This window comes from Salvelinus namaycush, chromosome 4 (genome assembly GCF_016432855.1).
Source record: "Salvelinus namaycush isolate Seneca chromosome 4, SaNama_1.0, whole genome shotgun sequence".
Lineage (NCBI taxonomy): Eukaryota > Metazoa > Chordata > Actinopteri > Salmoniformes > Salmonidae > Salvelinus > Salvelinus namaycush.
In genome coordinates this window covers 62,335,581-62,352,846 of record NC_052310.1, presented here as the reverse complement: position 1 = coordinate 62,352,846, position 17,266 = coordinate 62,335,581, and the positions used below count along the sequence as shown (strand labels likewise).

General features: G+C 43.0%; 1 protein-coding gene across 1 annotated transcript in view; it reads left to right on the top strand.

The window, feature by feature from the left end:
• loxl4 (lysyl oxidase-like 4) overlaps positions 1–7,220 on the top strand; it is a 56,805-nt gene extending 49,585 nt beyond the window's left edge. The window contains exons 13-14 of the mRNA XM_038990875.1: positions 6,897–7,008; positions 7,150–7,220. Of these exons, the coding sequence (XP_038846803.1) occupies positions 6,897–7,008; positions 7,150–7,220 (183 nt within the window). The remainder of the gene's footprint in view (positions 1–6,896; positions 7,009–7,149) is intronic.
• Positions 7,221–17,266: the final 10,046 nt, after the last annotated feature.

The following is a 17,266-nucleotide window of genomic DNA, read 5'->3' as shown; positions in this document are numbered from 1 at the left end:
AACTAGTGTAGAAGTTATAGTTTTGTTGTACAATCTACAGTTATTCAAACTTCCGGGCCTATTCAGTGGGGTGCACCATTCAGGGCTTGTATTCACAAAGTGTCTCGGAGTACGAAAAAATGTATGAAAATGCTTGTACTCACTACTGCAAGTCACTCTGGATAAGAGTGTTTGCTAAATTACAAAAAATGTAGAAGTTAGAATCTAGGATCAGTTAAATAAGACAAGGAGTGCCTGATCCTAGATCGAGGAACTTTGTGAACACAGACCCAGAACATTACATCATTTTTTTTTACTATCTATCTATCTATCTATCTATCTATCTATCTATCTATCTATCTATCTATCTATCTATCTATCTATCTATCTATCTATCTATCTATCTATCTATCTATCTATCTATCTATCTATCTATCTATCTATCTATCTATCTATCTATCTATATTCACAAAGACAACAAAAATAGCGGTGCCATACAAAATATATAAAATCAAATGTTATTTGTCACATGCGCCGAATACAACAGGTATAGATAGACCTTACAGTGAAATGCTTACTTACAAGCCCTTAACACATTGCAGTTTTAAGAAAATGCCTGAAAAAAAGTAAGAGATAAGAATAACAAATAATTAAAGAGCAGCAGTAAATAACAATAGCTGGGCTATATACAGGGGGTACCGGTACAGAGTCAATGTCAATGTGCGGGTCCACCAGTCTCAACGTCAACAGTGAAGAGGCGACTCCGGGATGCTGGCCTTCTAGGCAGAGTTCCTCTGTCCAGTGTATGTGTTATTTTGCCCATCTTAATTTTTTATTTTTATTGGTCTGAGATGTGGCTTTTTCTTTGCAACTCTGCCTATAAGGCCAGCATCCCAGAGTCGCCTCTTCACTGTTGACGTTGAGACTGGTGTTTTGCGGGTACTATTTAATGAAGCTGCCAGTTGAGGACTTGTGAGGCGTCTGTTTCTCTTTTTTTAAATATATATTTTTTTACCCCTTTTAACTCCTCAATTTTGTGGTATCCAATTGGTAGTAGTTACAGTCTTGTCTCATCGCTGCAATTCCCGTACGGACTCGGGAGAGGCGAAGGTCGAGAGCCATGCATCCTCCGAAACACAACCCAACCAAGCCGCACTGCTTCTTGACACAATGCGCATCCAACCCGGAAGCCAGCCGCACCAATGTGTAGGAGGAAACACCATACACCTGGCGACCTGGTCAGCGTGCACTGCGCCCGGCCCGCCATAGGAGTCGCTAGTGCGCGATGAGACAAGGATATCCCTGCCGGCCAAACCCTCCCTAACCCGGACGACGCTGGGCCAATTGTGCGCCGCCCCATGGGCCTCCCGGTTGCGGCCGGCTGTGACAGAGCCTGGGCTCGAACCCAGAATTTCTGGTGGCACAGCTAGCACTGCGATGCAGTGCCTTAGACCACTGCGCCACCCGGGAGGCCAAGGCGTCTGTTTCTCAAACTAGACACTCTAATGTACTTGTCCTCTTGCTCAGTTGTGCACCGGGGCCTCCCACTCCTATTGCTATTTTGGTTAGAGCCAGTTTGCACTGTTCTGTGAAGGGGGTACTACACAGCGTTATACGAGATCTTCAGTTTCTTGGCAATTTATCGCATGGAATAGCCTTCATTTCTCTGAACAAGAATAGACTGACGAGTTTCAGAAGAAAATTCTTTGTTTCTAGCCATTTTGAGAAAGTAATTGAACCCACAAATGCTGATGCTTCAGATATTCAACTAGTCTAAAGAAGGCCAGTTTTATTGCTTCTTTAATCAGCAGAAAAGATTTCAGCTGTGCTAACATACAGTTGAAGTCGGACGTTTACATTCACCAAGGTTGGAGTCATTAAAACTCGTTTTTCAACCACTCCACAAATTTCTTATTAACAAACTGTAGTTTTGGCAAGTCGGTTAGGACATCTACTTTGTGCATGACACAAGTAATTTTTCCAACAATTGTTTATAGACAGATTATTTCACTTATAACTCACTGTATCACAATTCCAGTGGGTCAGAAGTTTACATACACTAAGTTGACTGTGCCTTTAAACAGCTTGGAAAATTCCAGAAAATTATGTCATGGCTTTAGAAGCTTCTGATAGGCTAATTGACATCATTTGGAGGTGGAGGTGTACCTGTGGATGTATTTCAAGGCCTACCTTCAAACTCAGTGCCTCTTGGCTTGACATCATGGGAAAATCAAAAGACATCAGCCAAGACCTCAGAAAACATATTGTAGACCTCCACAAGTCTGGTTCATCCTTGGGAGCAATTTCCAAATGCCTGAAGGTACCACGTTCATCTGTACAAACAATAGTGCGCAAGTATAAACACCATGGGACCACGCAGCCGTCATACCGCTCAGGAAGGAGACACGTTCTGTCTCCTAGAGATGAACGTACTTTGGTGCAAAAAGTGCAAATCAATCCCAGAACAACAGCAAAGGACCTTGTGAAGATGCTGGAGGAAACAGGTACAAAAGTATCTATATCCACAGTAAAACGAGTCCTATATCTACATAACCTGAAAAGCTGCTCAGCAAGGAAGAAGCCACTGCTCCAAAATTGCCATAAAAAAGCCAGACTATGGTTTGCAACTGCACATGGGACAAAGATTGTACTTTTTGGAGAAATGTCCCCTGGTCTGATGAAACAAAAATAGAACTGTTTGGCCATAATGACCATCGTTATGTTTGGAGGAAAAAGGGGGAAGCTTTCATGCCGAACAACACTCGCAGTCTGTGGATTCTATTTGATAGATTAAAATTCTATTTTAAACATCACAGCATATTTGAAGGACATTTGGCATGTAGAAATCCGAAGAGGGTGGCCAGAAGAGATAAGTGGGATGGGCTGAGGGAAACTGAGTGTTGGGATGTGGAACTGGAGACAAGTGGGAGTGAAGTTGCTCGGTGGGGGATAGAATGATGGTCACAGATAAAAAATTAAATAAAAAAATAGTTTAACTGACACTTAAAAGGAACGTTGTTACATCCAATGCCTGTTTGCCTGAGGCTGATGCCACGCAAGCGCTTGTATGTGCGTAAACATGCATACACATACTTGCATTCAAATGCACACACACACACGGACACACACATGTAAATAGTGCCAAACATGCACACAAACGCATACAGTTGGCCTTGCAGTTTTGATTTTTGTTGTTCTTGTTGTTTTTTTATTTTTGTATTGTTTTCTGTTGTTTTTGTTTGTTTTTAATTTTCTCTTTTGTTATTTTTGTTGGTTGTTGGTGCATTGGGTGGGTGGTGGTTTTGGTTGGGTTGGAGGGGGATGGTGGCTTGTGGGATGGAAGGGGAGTTTTTGGGGGGGGACTTGTGGGTGGGATCTTGGATGGTTGGTGGCCTGGTGGTCGGGAGCTTGGTCCAGTGGCTAAGAGGTGGCTGGTTTGGGTCCCTGATTCGACCGGGTGGGGGATCTGTCCTTGTGCCCTTGGGCAGGGTGCTTGACCCTGGTTGCTTCTTTAACCAAGTGTCCATGCTGAAACACTGAGGTTTACACACTTTCCAATTCAGAAGCATTGTCCGTTTGACTAAAAAGTGGGCCAGAGCAATGCGTTGTGTGATTCTAACTTGGCTATTACCCAGCCTACTCCCTAGTAAGCACACTAGAGGACACAGTGGGATACACACATTCACTATTTCAGATTTTTTTTTTTTTTTTTTTTTACCTCAGTCCAGAATCTTTTGATGGCTGGACATTATTCAAATGAAGATCAATCACAGGGCATACATACCACAGAGGTTGAAAAAGCTGGATACCACATCAATACCCTTTGAGGAAATACACTTCAGAATTGATTTAAGCTGTAAATAGCGTAGAAATGCTATATTATTTAGGCCAAACTCTGATATCAGCTCTTGGAATGGTATGATCTCTCTGTTCCTTACGACCTGCCTCACCTGACTGATGTTTTGGCGTTGCCAGGTAATATTAGCCAGTGTCTTTCCCACCTGTGGTAAACAAGGGATTGTTCCATGTTGTAGATGAAAGGAAGGATGCTCCATTGATATATAACCTTTTATGAAGTATCTTTGCTACTTCACAAGATAACTCAAGTAGTGGATTATCTCTCTTGCTTTGGAACTTGGGGTAATAGCATAGTGATGATAAGGAGATCGACTTATGTTCTGTCACAATTTCTTCCTCTAGCCACTCCCAGTAGCCTGCTATTTCCCCATTTTTATAGCCTCATGCCAGTGGGTATCTTGCATTATGACAAGTAGTACAAATACACATCAGGAACACCTAATCCACCCTTGTTTCTTGACATGGACAGTTTTTTGTGGTTCATTTTAGGTTTATTTTCTTTCCACAAGAAACTTGAAAATATACTGTTAATCTCTTTAAACCAGTGCTGAGGGAACTGAAATGGTATAGCTGACATAAGGAACGATAGATAGTCTAGGGAGTTTGTTCATCTTTATCACCTCTCCTCTATCCCATAGTGATAAAGGTAGAAATGTCCATCTCTTAATGTCGGCCCCAATGGTTTTAAGGAGACCTGGTCCATTTTAGATCAAATATTTTATTAACTGGTGACTTGATACTTATCCCAAGATATGTCATGGCTTGTGGTTTCCAAAGGAAAGAACCAGTACCCAGGTGGGCCAGAAATACGTGATGGTTCAGAGGAATACTCTTACTCCAATTCACCTTTTATCCAGAAAATTGGACAAATGCTTTAATTAGCTGTAACACACCAGGTATCAAACTGCTGGGATTTGACTGTAACCAAATTTAGAGAGTGCATAGAACAAGTACGACCATTTCTATTCTATCAAAAGCTTTCTCTGCATCCAGCGATAATGCTACCTACATTTCTACATTTGAGAGAGACGGACATTAAATAAAGATCTAGAAGCTCTGTCCTTGAATCACGCAGGGTTAGGAATAGTTCCACTAGAATCCCCCCACCATTAGAAACAGTTAATTTCCCCCCATAAAACTCCTTTGCTGTTCTTACAGGCCTTTTCTCACTCTGTTACACATTCCGATGGCCCAAGCCAACCGGCTACAGATGAAAGTCCAACACTAATTTCAACAGAGGCTAGGCTTTGTGTATTCACAAACTTGAAAAAGTTGTTCTGGTGTTTTTTTGTTGGTGCAGTTTAGAGTTGCTTTCCTGTGTAACTGGCTGCAGCCTGTATTTAAAGTGGGTGTAGTAGGTTTACATAGTGGCTATAAGGGAAAATGGGCTCTCAGTATTATCACTGTGTGTATGTGTGTTTTAGCCTGCCTGTGTTTTCCTGCATTCGCACGCATGTGTGTGCGCGCGGTGTGTGTGGGCTTACAGAAGAGAATGGCTATGTCAGCAGCTGTGAAAGTAGACTGTTAGACTGGTGAATAACAGCCTATTAGAACATGGTAAAGCTCAGAATAGCACCTATTACAGAAACGTATACAGTCATGGTAATGCACTCTGTAACTACTGTACCTTTTTAACCTCCAACTAAATGACTCCTTTAATTCAGCTTAAGTCCTCAACTCAAAAGGTGTTCTTGACATTATACATCTTTACAACTCTATAAATTGATTGTTACTCAAAGAGCAAATGGGGATCTCATCCATCCGTCCCTCTATATGGAGAGAAAAGTACTCTATTTATTTCTCCTATTGAAATATGGAAAAGCCATCCCACTTTTTTATGGAAACGAATAAGACTGACTATAAAAAACAATACCAACCATGACTGACTTTTAATGACAGAGACCATCTAACAATTTTACATCCAACTAATCTTTATTTCAGATGTCGCTATGCCGGTGGATGCTAGCGCACTCTGCACATATTATTACTCTATGGGTGTGTCCCAAATGATACCCTAGTTGCCATATCGTGCACTACTTTTGACCAGAGCCCTATGGGCCCTGGTCAAAAGTACTGCACTACATAGGGAATATGGTGCTATTTGGGACGCAGGCTATTACTCCGCTCTCTTCCACGCAACGGGTCTGGTACGGCGGGGAGACTTGAGGGGTAAGAATGAAATTGTAACACCTGCCAACTATGGTTACCTTAAATGGCAGTTTCTGTTAAATGAGAGGGGGACACATCAACCTTATGAAGACACACAGGTTTGTGACAGGCCACCTATTGAGCTGGGTCATGAGCAATGCAATGGACCAGGCAACACTTGATCAATAATATATATTTTTATTACAATATTCTTCAGTTACAAGATTACAAACCAACTGGCAATTTCTTTCTGTTTACCAATATAGATAGCAATCAATACATACCTGGATGGTGGCTTGCACACCACTCAAAACAATTAGAATACCTAGGACTACAATCGCGCTACTGACACTTTAAGAGCAAATCAATTACATTGTAAATAATTTCATCATCATAACAAATCTACCTGGTGTAGATACCATCACCGCAAGCATATGGGAGCACGGGGAGTGGCACTTGGATTGAGAATGTCAAAAAACAAACGATAAGCGACAACCTTGAACGCAGGGCAGACTATGTTAGGACGGACGCCACTAGGAGCTAGCTCCAACCAGAGCCCTGCAGCTTAGACCTTTGTAGTTTGCACTGACAGCTTGCATCTTGTACTCCAAGTGCACCGCAGGTTATAAAGGAGGCAGAGGGCGTGAACTACAGTAGTTTAGGGGAAGCCACAATCACAGGAGGAGGGTGGTTAAAAAACTTCATACAATTAAGAACAGCTGATCTCCAAGTCACAGCAAATGCATGCACTCAATTAAGGGCAATCAGCAATACGTTTTGATCAATCATTGGTGAAACCACACATAGATCACTGAAAATGTTGTTAAATAGGAAAGCTAAAGTCCACCCTCTGACAAAATGATAAACTCCTCCCTCTGTTTTCTAATAAAGCTGTCTTTGTCATATTGCAGGTGGAAGTTAACCCTTCGTTAGACATGGCTGAGTCGGACTTCCAGAACAACGTGATGAGATGTCGATGCAAATACGACGGACACAGAGCATACATGTATGGATGTCACGCAGGTATGGGAAGTTATTTCACTCTTGTTAACACACATTCACACTCTTGTTTTCTATCCCTGTCTTTCTCTCTCTCTGTCTCTCTTCCTCAATCTCTCTCTCTTTCTCGTTCGCTCTCTAACTGTATGTTGTTTCTTCTACCAGGTGATGCGTACAGTGCAGAGATTGAGGACCTGTTCGAGCACCAACGGCAGATCTCCAATAACTTTGTCTAGGCCCATTCAGGGCCCAGCGTTGGCCCAGTCTGGTGCCCAGCGAAGAGGGCTCAGAGCTGGGAACAGACTTCTCAGGGTGGCCTGGGGTCTGGTGGGTCCAGGGACTCCTGCCCCACAACACTAGAGGACTCACGGAATTATACCTGTCCACCGCCCTGACCTGCTGTTGACTACACTACCCAAAATACACCACAACCAGGAGAAGACCATCACCCTTACCACACCCAACAGTCAATAGCAACTGAGAGCAGGACAGGTGTCACCAAGGCAACCAACTTCGTTCAGTTAACAATGGATAATTAAAATGGTATGGATACAATCAACTGTTAGGTCATTTGTTAGTTTATGAATGTGGATTACTAGTAATTTAGCTACTCAAAGTTTGTATGAATTAATTCTGATTAAGATTACATTATTATTGTCTGTCCATGATTTAAAATGACTAACATATCAAATTTATTTATATAGCCCTTATTACATCAGCTGATATCTCAAAGTGCTGTACAGAAACCCAGCCTAAAACCCCAACATATGCTTGGTCCGGTAATACCCGCGTCCCAGGAAAGGGGAAAGAATGACTGAAAAGAGTTCTGCGTTATCTGTTTGACTGTTGGTCTGTCTGGACAAATGTCTCCTACATCTATATTATCACAATATTGGTACTGTTTGACCAAATCACAACCTTCCTGTAGACTTTGAGGTCCGTAGCTCTACAGTGGACCTCAAGGCCCGGGTTTGAATACATAGTTGTGTATGAACGTTTATCTTAGTTTTTACAATTTAATTAGCTGTTTTATTATTGTGCAGGTAGTCATATCCTGATGTGTTAACCATTTTTTTCTCAATATACTGTCACTACAGTAGAACTGATACACAAAACTAAATACAGTTGAGTTAGTTAACATTTCTCTCTTCTGTTTTTAATTTACTATTACATGAAGGCCTTCAAGTTGGCTTTTGTAATTTTATCTTGATACCAGCCAAGAAAATGTAACTTGATGCAGTTTACTTTATTCTTTACTGTGTTAACTGAATTGGAATGCTTTTGGTGCAAATCTTTTCATAATATGTAATGCTGCAGGTTAATTTATTTAAGGCTCACGCTTGCATACTTTTTATATTGATTAAACATATAAAACAAACACATTTTCACCCAATAAGTCACTATCTAGGCTATACACTAGAAAAGGGTCTACCTAGAACAGATGGTTCTTTGACTGTCCCTGTAGCTCGGAGAATTGTTTTTGGTTCTAGAAAAAAAAAAATTGGGTTCCAGGTAGAAAATATTTTCTTAGAGTTGTGTCATCTTAACTTTTCGTATTCCTTTCACCAAATGTCAAACTGAGAGATAGCTTTGTGCCATCCATCCCAGTGCACTTGTCCTTTTCCTTTTCCTGGCCTTCCCAGTGTGAGTGAAAGCAGGTTCGGTGGTAAACCCACAGTTCTGCGGCAGCCAGGTAGGCAGTGTATAAAAAGCATTTAATTAGCTGTATTTGGGTTAGAGTTAGGGTAAGCATGGGGCGTACACAGAGAAACACTGCAACTGTGAACTCTGCTGTCACCAGCTATAGGCCTGGGTAGGATAGACAGACAAGAGAGGGAGAGAGGGGGAAGGGAAGGGGAAGAGGGAGGGTTGGGGTAGAGAGGTAACAGAAAAAGTTTGACAGAGAGGACCAGAGAGAAACAGACTGCTGGAGATAGAGAACACTGCCTTTGAATGGGCAGAAAGCACAGGAGGTTGGTGGCACCTTAATTGGGGAGAACGGGCTCGTGGTAATGACTGGAGCGGAATCTGTGGTGTATAAAATACATCAAACACATGGTTTCCAGGTGTTTGATGCCATTCCATTTGCTCCGTTCCGGCCATTATTGTGAGCTGTTCTCCCCTCAGCAGCCTCCACTAGCAGAGAGAGGTCAAAGAGAAAGAAAGAAAAGGAAAGAGGAGAAGCCTTGACGTGGGCAACACAACAGATTTTACTACCAGTGAAAATCCACCATGGCCACTACAGAGACCGCATAACTGACATACTGAGCTCCTAAAGAGAACAACATGTTTGTCTGAGAGCAAAATAAACTGCTGGAGTCAAACAGTCAACAGCTGCTGCTGGTGCTGCTGTTGGGAACTGCTAAAAGCTAAAAGCAGATTAGAAGTTGATCCCTGTAGTGTTTCAAATATACTGTATCTGTCCATTTCCCAGTTGAATCAGTATCGGTGGAATATTCGATTTTCTATGCAATGTCTCCATTTTGAGTCATCCATGTTTGTGGCATTTATGCCATAGCTGACTGGTAGATCGATCTGTTTGTGTTTTATCCTTATCTTTTGTCTTTTGCATGAGTTGGCTAAAATGGAAACAAATCTGGCGCAAAGCTAGTATGCAGACCTTCCCCTGTGCTCTTAAAAGATTGACAGGACACTATAATGTGGCGTGGTCGGCTGTAAACACTAGAGTTCCTTAAAACCCCCTAGAGTCTATTGACGCACCAATCTATATAAAAATCTGTCAGTTTAAGCTAGATTTATCATTTTTTTTGCATGGGCTGCGTCTCAATCCGCATATGTTGCACTTTCCGCATCTGCGGTGGAAAGTGACAGAGCTACAGTGCTGTTTGTCAGACCACGAGACATCCCGAAAATCTGTCTTCTCACAAAAACCTCTGTAGCATCCGAACGGTTTGGCCTAAAAAACTCTATAGAAAGTGGAGACTCACAAAGATGATTGTGTTCTCCGTTTTGTTCTACGATCCCCACAAGAGTCACAGGACTTATCTAAAGGCAACCCATACAAATTAATTGAAGTATGGAGGTAGTTTAAAACCAACAAAAATAAGGTGTTAAATATGTGTCAAATAAATACAGATATTTCCTGAGGTTTCATATCTCCTTTTCCTTATGATTTATTGATTGACTGTTTCTTGCCATTTTTGAATGTGTTAGTCAATGCGTTTCTATGGGCTATGGTAGTAAAATTCAATATTTTTGATACCTAAATGGGTCCTAAAATTCAAAATCAAATAGCTAAATGATCCATGGTATGACCTTCTTAAAACAATTCCATATGTCAGCTTAGAACCACCCCCTCAACAGCTTAGACTTTTAAGAGATTTTTATGAATATCTTTAGCAGATCCCTTTGGGTTCCGTGCCCACTCAATTCACATTTCATGGGCTTTAGTTATTGCATTCTTGTCTTCATCAACTTTTATATCACAAAACACCTACATGTTATTATGAAACAGTGTTAAGTTAACCCACATCTTCCTTACACACACACACACACACACACACACACACACACACACACACACACACACACACACACACACACACACACACACACACACACACACACACACACACACACACACACACACACACACACACTTTTTAATCAATAAAAGCTGTAGATTAAATCAGAACCACCCCCCCAACAGCTTAGACTTTTAAGAGTTTTTTATGAATATCTTTAGCAGATCCCTTTGGGTTCCCTGTCCACTCAATTAACATTTCATGGGCTTTAGTTATTGTCGTCTTGTCTTCATCAACTTTTATATCACAAAACACCTACATGTTATTATAAAACAGTGTTAAGTTAACCCACATCTTCCTTACACACACACACACACACACACACACACACACACACACACACACACACACACACACACACACACACACACACACACACACACACACACACACACACACACACACACACACACACACACACACACACACACACACACTTTTTTAATCAATAACAGCTGTAGATTAAATCATAGTAAATACAGCTTAGAGGTGTCTCTACAGGGGTATTTAATCATGTCAAAAAACATTTTATAGCTTAATATTTGTGTTTTTTAATTGTATTGTGCTTGTGTACAGTTGCTATTGACATAATAACATAGTCTATTCTATGTGTTGTTATTTAATTTTTGTATTATGTTCCATAACTTTAATAATACTGTTTTTGATTCGTATCCATCACATTCACTACATCTACATCATATATTTTACTGTATGTACGCATATCCATGCTGTTGGAATATCTAGCATTGGGATATCTATAATGCTACATGGCCAGTTTGCCAACCGGTTGTCATATGCGATAATGTTTGAAACTGTATGCAGTGTAAGCTGAATGTGTGAGCTAGGGTGCTTATTTAATATTCATATAGAAAGCTTGTGCTCTCAGAGACTCAAAAAACTCCCAAAACCAAATCTTTGATTAATGTGTGACCAAAGTATTCTTTCATGAAATAAATGATCAATTCTTATGTCAAATGGTTTCACATTTAAGATTTGTTTCATGTTAATCCCTTTGCTAAAGTTATTTATTTTGAGAATTTGATGATGTTGATATGCATAATTGGTGTATGGAAAACCAGAATTGGACTTTGTGACATTTTGCCGATGGAATAGTTGGGATAGCTGTGGTTAAGTACTGGCTGGATGGCTCGGCTGCATAGATGAGTTACAGCACAAATATCACTACATTCATTACTGTGAATCAATAAAAACCGTCATGATACAAGTTGTCTCCCCTATCTGTTTCTTTCTCCTCATATTACTTCTCTTGACTGTATTCTCAGGTCAGGACTATTTCCTGACCCTGTGACATGACTTGGAAAAACTCGGGGCTCTTTTTCCCTCTTCAGATCACATGATTGAGAAAAACTCATTTTTTTTTCTTCTCATTCATGATGAGTTTGCCACAATGCTGTTAAAGTACTTTTTATTTTGGAGAAGGGGCCACAGTGAGTGCCGGCATCTGTCCCATCCCAGGTCAAAAAAAACTATTTCAAGAGTCTGCTGAAAAGTAGAAGTTGTAGAAAAAATAAATAAATAAATAAACTAGTTTTAATGTTAGCTTTTCTGTTACTGAAATATATTTATTTCACCTTTATTTAACCAGCTAGGACAGCAGCAAAAGAGCAAGAGGGTAAGTAATAATATGGGGACGAGGTAGTCGGATGTGCTATTTACAGATTGGCTGTGCACAGGTACAGTGATCGGTAAGCTGCTCAGACAGCTGATACTTAAAGTTAGAGAGGGAGATAAGACTCCAGCTTCAGAGATTTTTGCAATTCGTTCCAGTCATTGGCAGCAGAGAACTGGAAAGAAAGGCAGCCAAAGGAAGTGTTGGCTTTGGGGATGACCAGCGCAATATACCTGCGGGAGCGCGTCCTACAGGTGGGTGCTGCTATGGTGACCAGTGAGCTGAGATAAGGCGGGGCCTTACCTAGCAAAGACTATAGATTATCTAGAGCCAGTGGGTTTGGCGACGGATATGTAGTGAGGGCCAGCCAACGAGAGCATACAGGTTGCAGTGGTGGGTAGTATATGGTGCTAACGTGATAACCACCACGTCCCTCCCCTGAGACCGGTCGCATTCCGCTTCGCTCCACAGGTAGTATCACATTTCATTTCATTTCATTACAGTACAACGGTTTGATTTGTTTGATCTTAGCTAGCTACATAGCCGCCTTTGTATCAAAGATAATTGTGTAGTTTGTGTAGCTTAGAGTAAGTATCTAGGTTAGCTAGCCAGCTATTTTCGTTCTTTTAACGTAACGTAACGTAGTCAACACTGCTAGCTAGCCAGCTAGCCACCGAATAGCAGCACTGTAGAAACTATTACATTCAACGGAACAACGGAACGACTTGATTAGTGTAGTGTTAGCTAGCTACATAGTTGTCTTTGCTGTCTTTGTATCTAAGATAATTGTGTAGTTTAGACTAATTCGGTTAGCTAGCCAGCTATTTTCGTCCTTTTAACGTAACGTAACGTAGTCAACACTGCTAGCTAGCCAGCTAGCCACCGAATAGCAACACTGTAGAAACTATTACATTCAACGGATCAACGGAACGACTTGATTAGTGTAGTGTTAGCTAGCTACATAGTTGTCTTTGCTGTCTTTGTATCTATCAATCAATCAATCAATTTTATTTTATATAGCCCTTCGTACATCAGCTAATATCTCGAAGTGCTGTACAGAAACCCAGCCTAAAACCCCAAACAGCTAGTAATGCAGGTGTAGAAGCACGGTGGCTAGGAAAAACTCCCTAGAAAGGCCAAAACCTAGGAAGAAACCTAGAGAGGAACCAGGCTATGAGGGGTGGCCAGTCCTCTTCTGGCTGTGCCGGGTGGAGATTATAACAGAACTATGCCAAGATGTTCAAAAATGTTCATAAGTGACAAGCATGGTCAAATAATAATCATGAATAATTTTCAGTTGGCTTTTCATAGCTGATCATTAAGAGTTGAAAAACAACAGGTCTGGGACAGGTGGCGGTTCCATAACCGCAGGCAGAACAGCTGAAACTGGAATAGCAGCAAGGCCAGGCGGACTGGGGACAGCAAGGAGTCACCACGGGCGGCAGTCCCGACGCATGGTCCTAGGGCCCAGGTCCTCCGAGAGAAAGAAAGAGAGAAGGAGAAAATTAGAGAGAGCCAAGATTTTCAAAATGTTCATAAATGACAAGCATGGTCAAATAATAATCAGGAATAAATCTCAGTTGGCTTTTCATAGCCGATCATTAAGAGTTGAAAACAGCAGGTCTGGGACAGGTAGGGGTTCCATAACCGCAGGCAGAACAGTTGAAACTGGAATAGCAGCAAGGCCAGGCGGACTGGGGACAGCAAGGAGTCACCACGGCCGGTAGTCCCGACGTATGGTCCTAGGGCTCAGGTCCTCCGAGAGAAAGAAAGAGAGAAGGAGAAAATTAGAGAGAGCCAAGATTTTCAAAATGTTCATAAATGACAAGCATGGTCAAATAATAATCAGGAATAAATCTCAGTTGGCTTTTCATAGCCGATCATTAAGAGTTGAAAACAGCAGGTCTGGGACAGGTAGGGGTTTCGTAACCGCAGGCAGAACAGTTGAAACTGGAATAGCAGCAAGGCCAGGCGGACTGGGGACAGCAAGGTGTCAGCATGCCCGGTAGTCCTGACGTATGGTCCTAGGGCTCAGGTTCTCAGAGAGAAAGAGAGAACGAGAGAATTAGAGAGAGCATACTTAAATTCACACAGGACACTGGATAAGACAGGAGAAGTACTCCAGGTATAACCAACTGACCCTAGCCCCCCGACACATAAACTACTGCAGCATAAATACTGGAGGCTGAGACAGGAGCGGTCAGGAGACACTGTGGCCCCATCCGAAGAAACCCCCGGACAGGGCCAAACAGGAAGGATATAACCCCACCCACTTTGCCAAAGCACAGCCCCCGCACCACTAGAGGGATATCCTCAACCACCAACTTACAATCCTGAGACAAGGCCGAGTATAGCCCACAAAGGTCTCCACCACAGCACAAACCAAGGGGGGCGCCAACCCAGACAGGAAGATCACGTCAGTAACTCAACCCACTCAAGTGACGCACCCCTCCTAGGGACGGCATGAAAGAGCACCAGCAAGCCAGTGACTCAGCCCCTGTAACAGGGTTAGAGGCAGAGAATCCCAGTGGAGAGAGGGGAACCGGCCTGGCAGAGACAGCAAGGGCGGTTCGTTGCTCCAGAGCCTTTCCGTTCACCTTCACACTCCTGGGCCAGACTACACTCAATCATATGACCTACTGAAGAGATAAGTCTTCAGTAAAGACTTAAAGGTTGAGACCGAGTCTGCGTCTCTCACATGGGTAGGCAGACTGTCTATAGGAGAAAGCCCTGCCTCCCGCTGTTTGCTTAGAAATTCTAGGGACAATTAGGAGGCCTGCGTCTTGTGACCGTAGCGTACGTATTGGTATGTACGGCAGGACCAACTCGGAAAGATAGGTAGGAGCAAGCCCATGTAACGCTTTATAGGTTAACAGTAAAACCTTGAAATCAGCCCTTGCCTTAACAGGAAGCCAGTGTAGGGAAGCTAGCACTGGAGTAATATGATCAAATTTCTTGGTTCTAGTCAGGATTCTAGCAGCCGTATTTAGCACTAACTGAAGTTTATTTAGTGCTTTATCCGGGTAGCCGGAAAGTAGAGCATTGCAGTAGTCTAACCTAGAAGTAACAAATGCATGGATTAATTTTTCTGCATCATTTTTGGACAGAAAATTTCTGATTTTTGCAATGTTACGTAGATGGAAAAAAGCTGTCCTTGAAACAGTCTTGATATGTTCGTCAAAAGAGAGATCAGGGTCAAGAGTAACGCCGAGGTCCTTCACAGTTTTATTTGAGACGACTTTACAACCATCAAGATGAATTGTTAGATTTAACAGAAGATCTCTTTGTTTCTTGGGACCTAGAACAAGCATCTCTGTATCTAAGACAATTGTGTAGTCTAGAGTATTATCGGTTAGCTAGCCAGCTATTTTCGTCCGCCGCGCTGCCGTTCTCCTACCTAGTCAACACTGCTAGCTAGCCAACTTCTACCGAATAGCAGCACTGTAGAAACTATTACATTACAACGGAACGATTTGATTAGTGTAGTGTTAGCTAGCTACATAGTTGTCTTTGCTGTCCTTGTATCTAAGACAATTGTGTAGTTTAGACTAATTATCTAGCCAGTTACCGAGGTTACCTAGCTAGCTATCGAGGTTACCTAGCCAGCTACACTCTCAAACAAAGTCAACAACGCAGCCACTGCTAGCTAGCCTACTTCAGCAGTACTGTATCATTTTAATCATTTTGGTCAATAAGATTTCTGCAACGTAAGCTTAACTTTCTGAACATTCGAGACGTGTAGTCCACTTGTCATTCCAATCTCCTTTGCATTAGCGTAGCCTCTTCTGTAGCCTGTCAACTATGTGTCTGTCTATCCCTGTTCTCTCCTCTCTGCACAGACCATACAAACGCTTCACACCGCGTGGCCGCGGCCACCCTAACCTGGTGGTCCCAGCGCGCACGACCCACGTGGAGTTCCAGGTCTCCGGCAGCCTCTGGAACTGCCGATCTGCGGCCAACAAGGCAGAGTTCATCTCAGCCTATGCTTCCCTCCAGTCCCTCGACTTCTTGGCACTGACGGAAACATGGATCACCACAGATAACACTGCTACTCCTACTGCTCTCTCCTCGTCTGCCCACGTGTTCTCGCACACCCCGAGAGCTTCTGGTCAGCGGGGTGGTGGCACCGGGATCCTCATCTCTCCCAAGTGGTCATTCTCCCTTTCTCCCCTTACCCATCTGTCTATCGCCTCCTTTGAATTCCATGCTGTCACAGTTACCAGCCCTTTCAAGCTTAACATCCTTATCATTTATCGCCCTCCAGGTTCCCTCGGAGAGTTCATCAATGAGCTTGATGCCTTGATAAGCTCCTTTCCTGAGGACGGCTCACCTCTCACAGTTCTGGGTGACTTTAACCTCCCCACGTCTACCTTTGACTCATTCCTCTCTGCCTCCTTCTTTCCACTCCTCTCCTCTTTTGACCTCACCCTCTCACCTTCCCCCCCTACTCACAAGGCAGGCAATACGCTTGACCTCATCTTTACTAGATGCTGTTCTTCCACTAACCTCATTGCAACTCCCCTCCAAGTCTCCGACCACTACCTTGTATCCTTTTCCCTCTCGCTCTCATCCAACACTTCCCACACTGCCCCTACTCGGATGGTATTGCGCCGTCCCAACCTTCGCTCTCTCTCCCCCGCTACTCTCTCCTCTTCCATCCTATCATCTCTTCCCTCTGCTCAAACCTTCTCCAACCTATCTCCTGATTCTGCCTCCTCAACCCTCCTCTCCTCCCTTTCTGCATCCTTTGACTCTCTATGTCCCCTATCCTCCAGGCCGGCTCGGTCCTCCCCTCCTGCTCCGTGGCTCGACGACTCTTGCGAGCTCACAGAACAGGGCTCCGGGCAGCCGAGCGGAAATGGAGGAAAACTCGCCTCCCTGCGGACCTGGCATCCTTTCACTCCCTCCTCTCTACATTTTCCTCTTCTGTCTCTGCTGCTAAAGCCACTTTCTACCACTCTAAATTCCAAGCATCTGCCTCTAACCCTAGGAAGCTCTTTGCCACCTTCTCCTCCCTCCTGAATCCTCCTCCCCCTCCCCCCCCTTCTCCCTCTCTGCAGATGACTTCGTCAACCATTTTGAAAAGAAGGTCGACGACATCCGATCC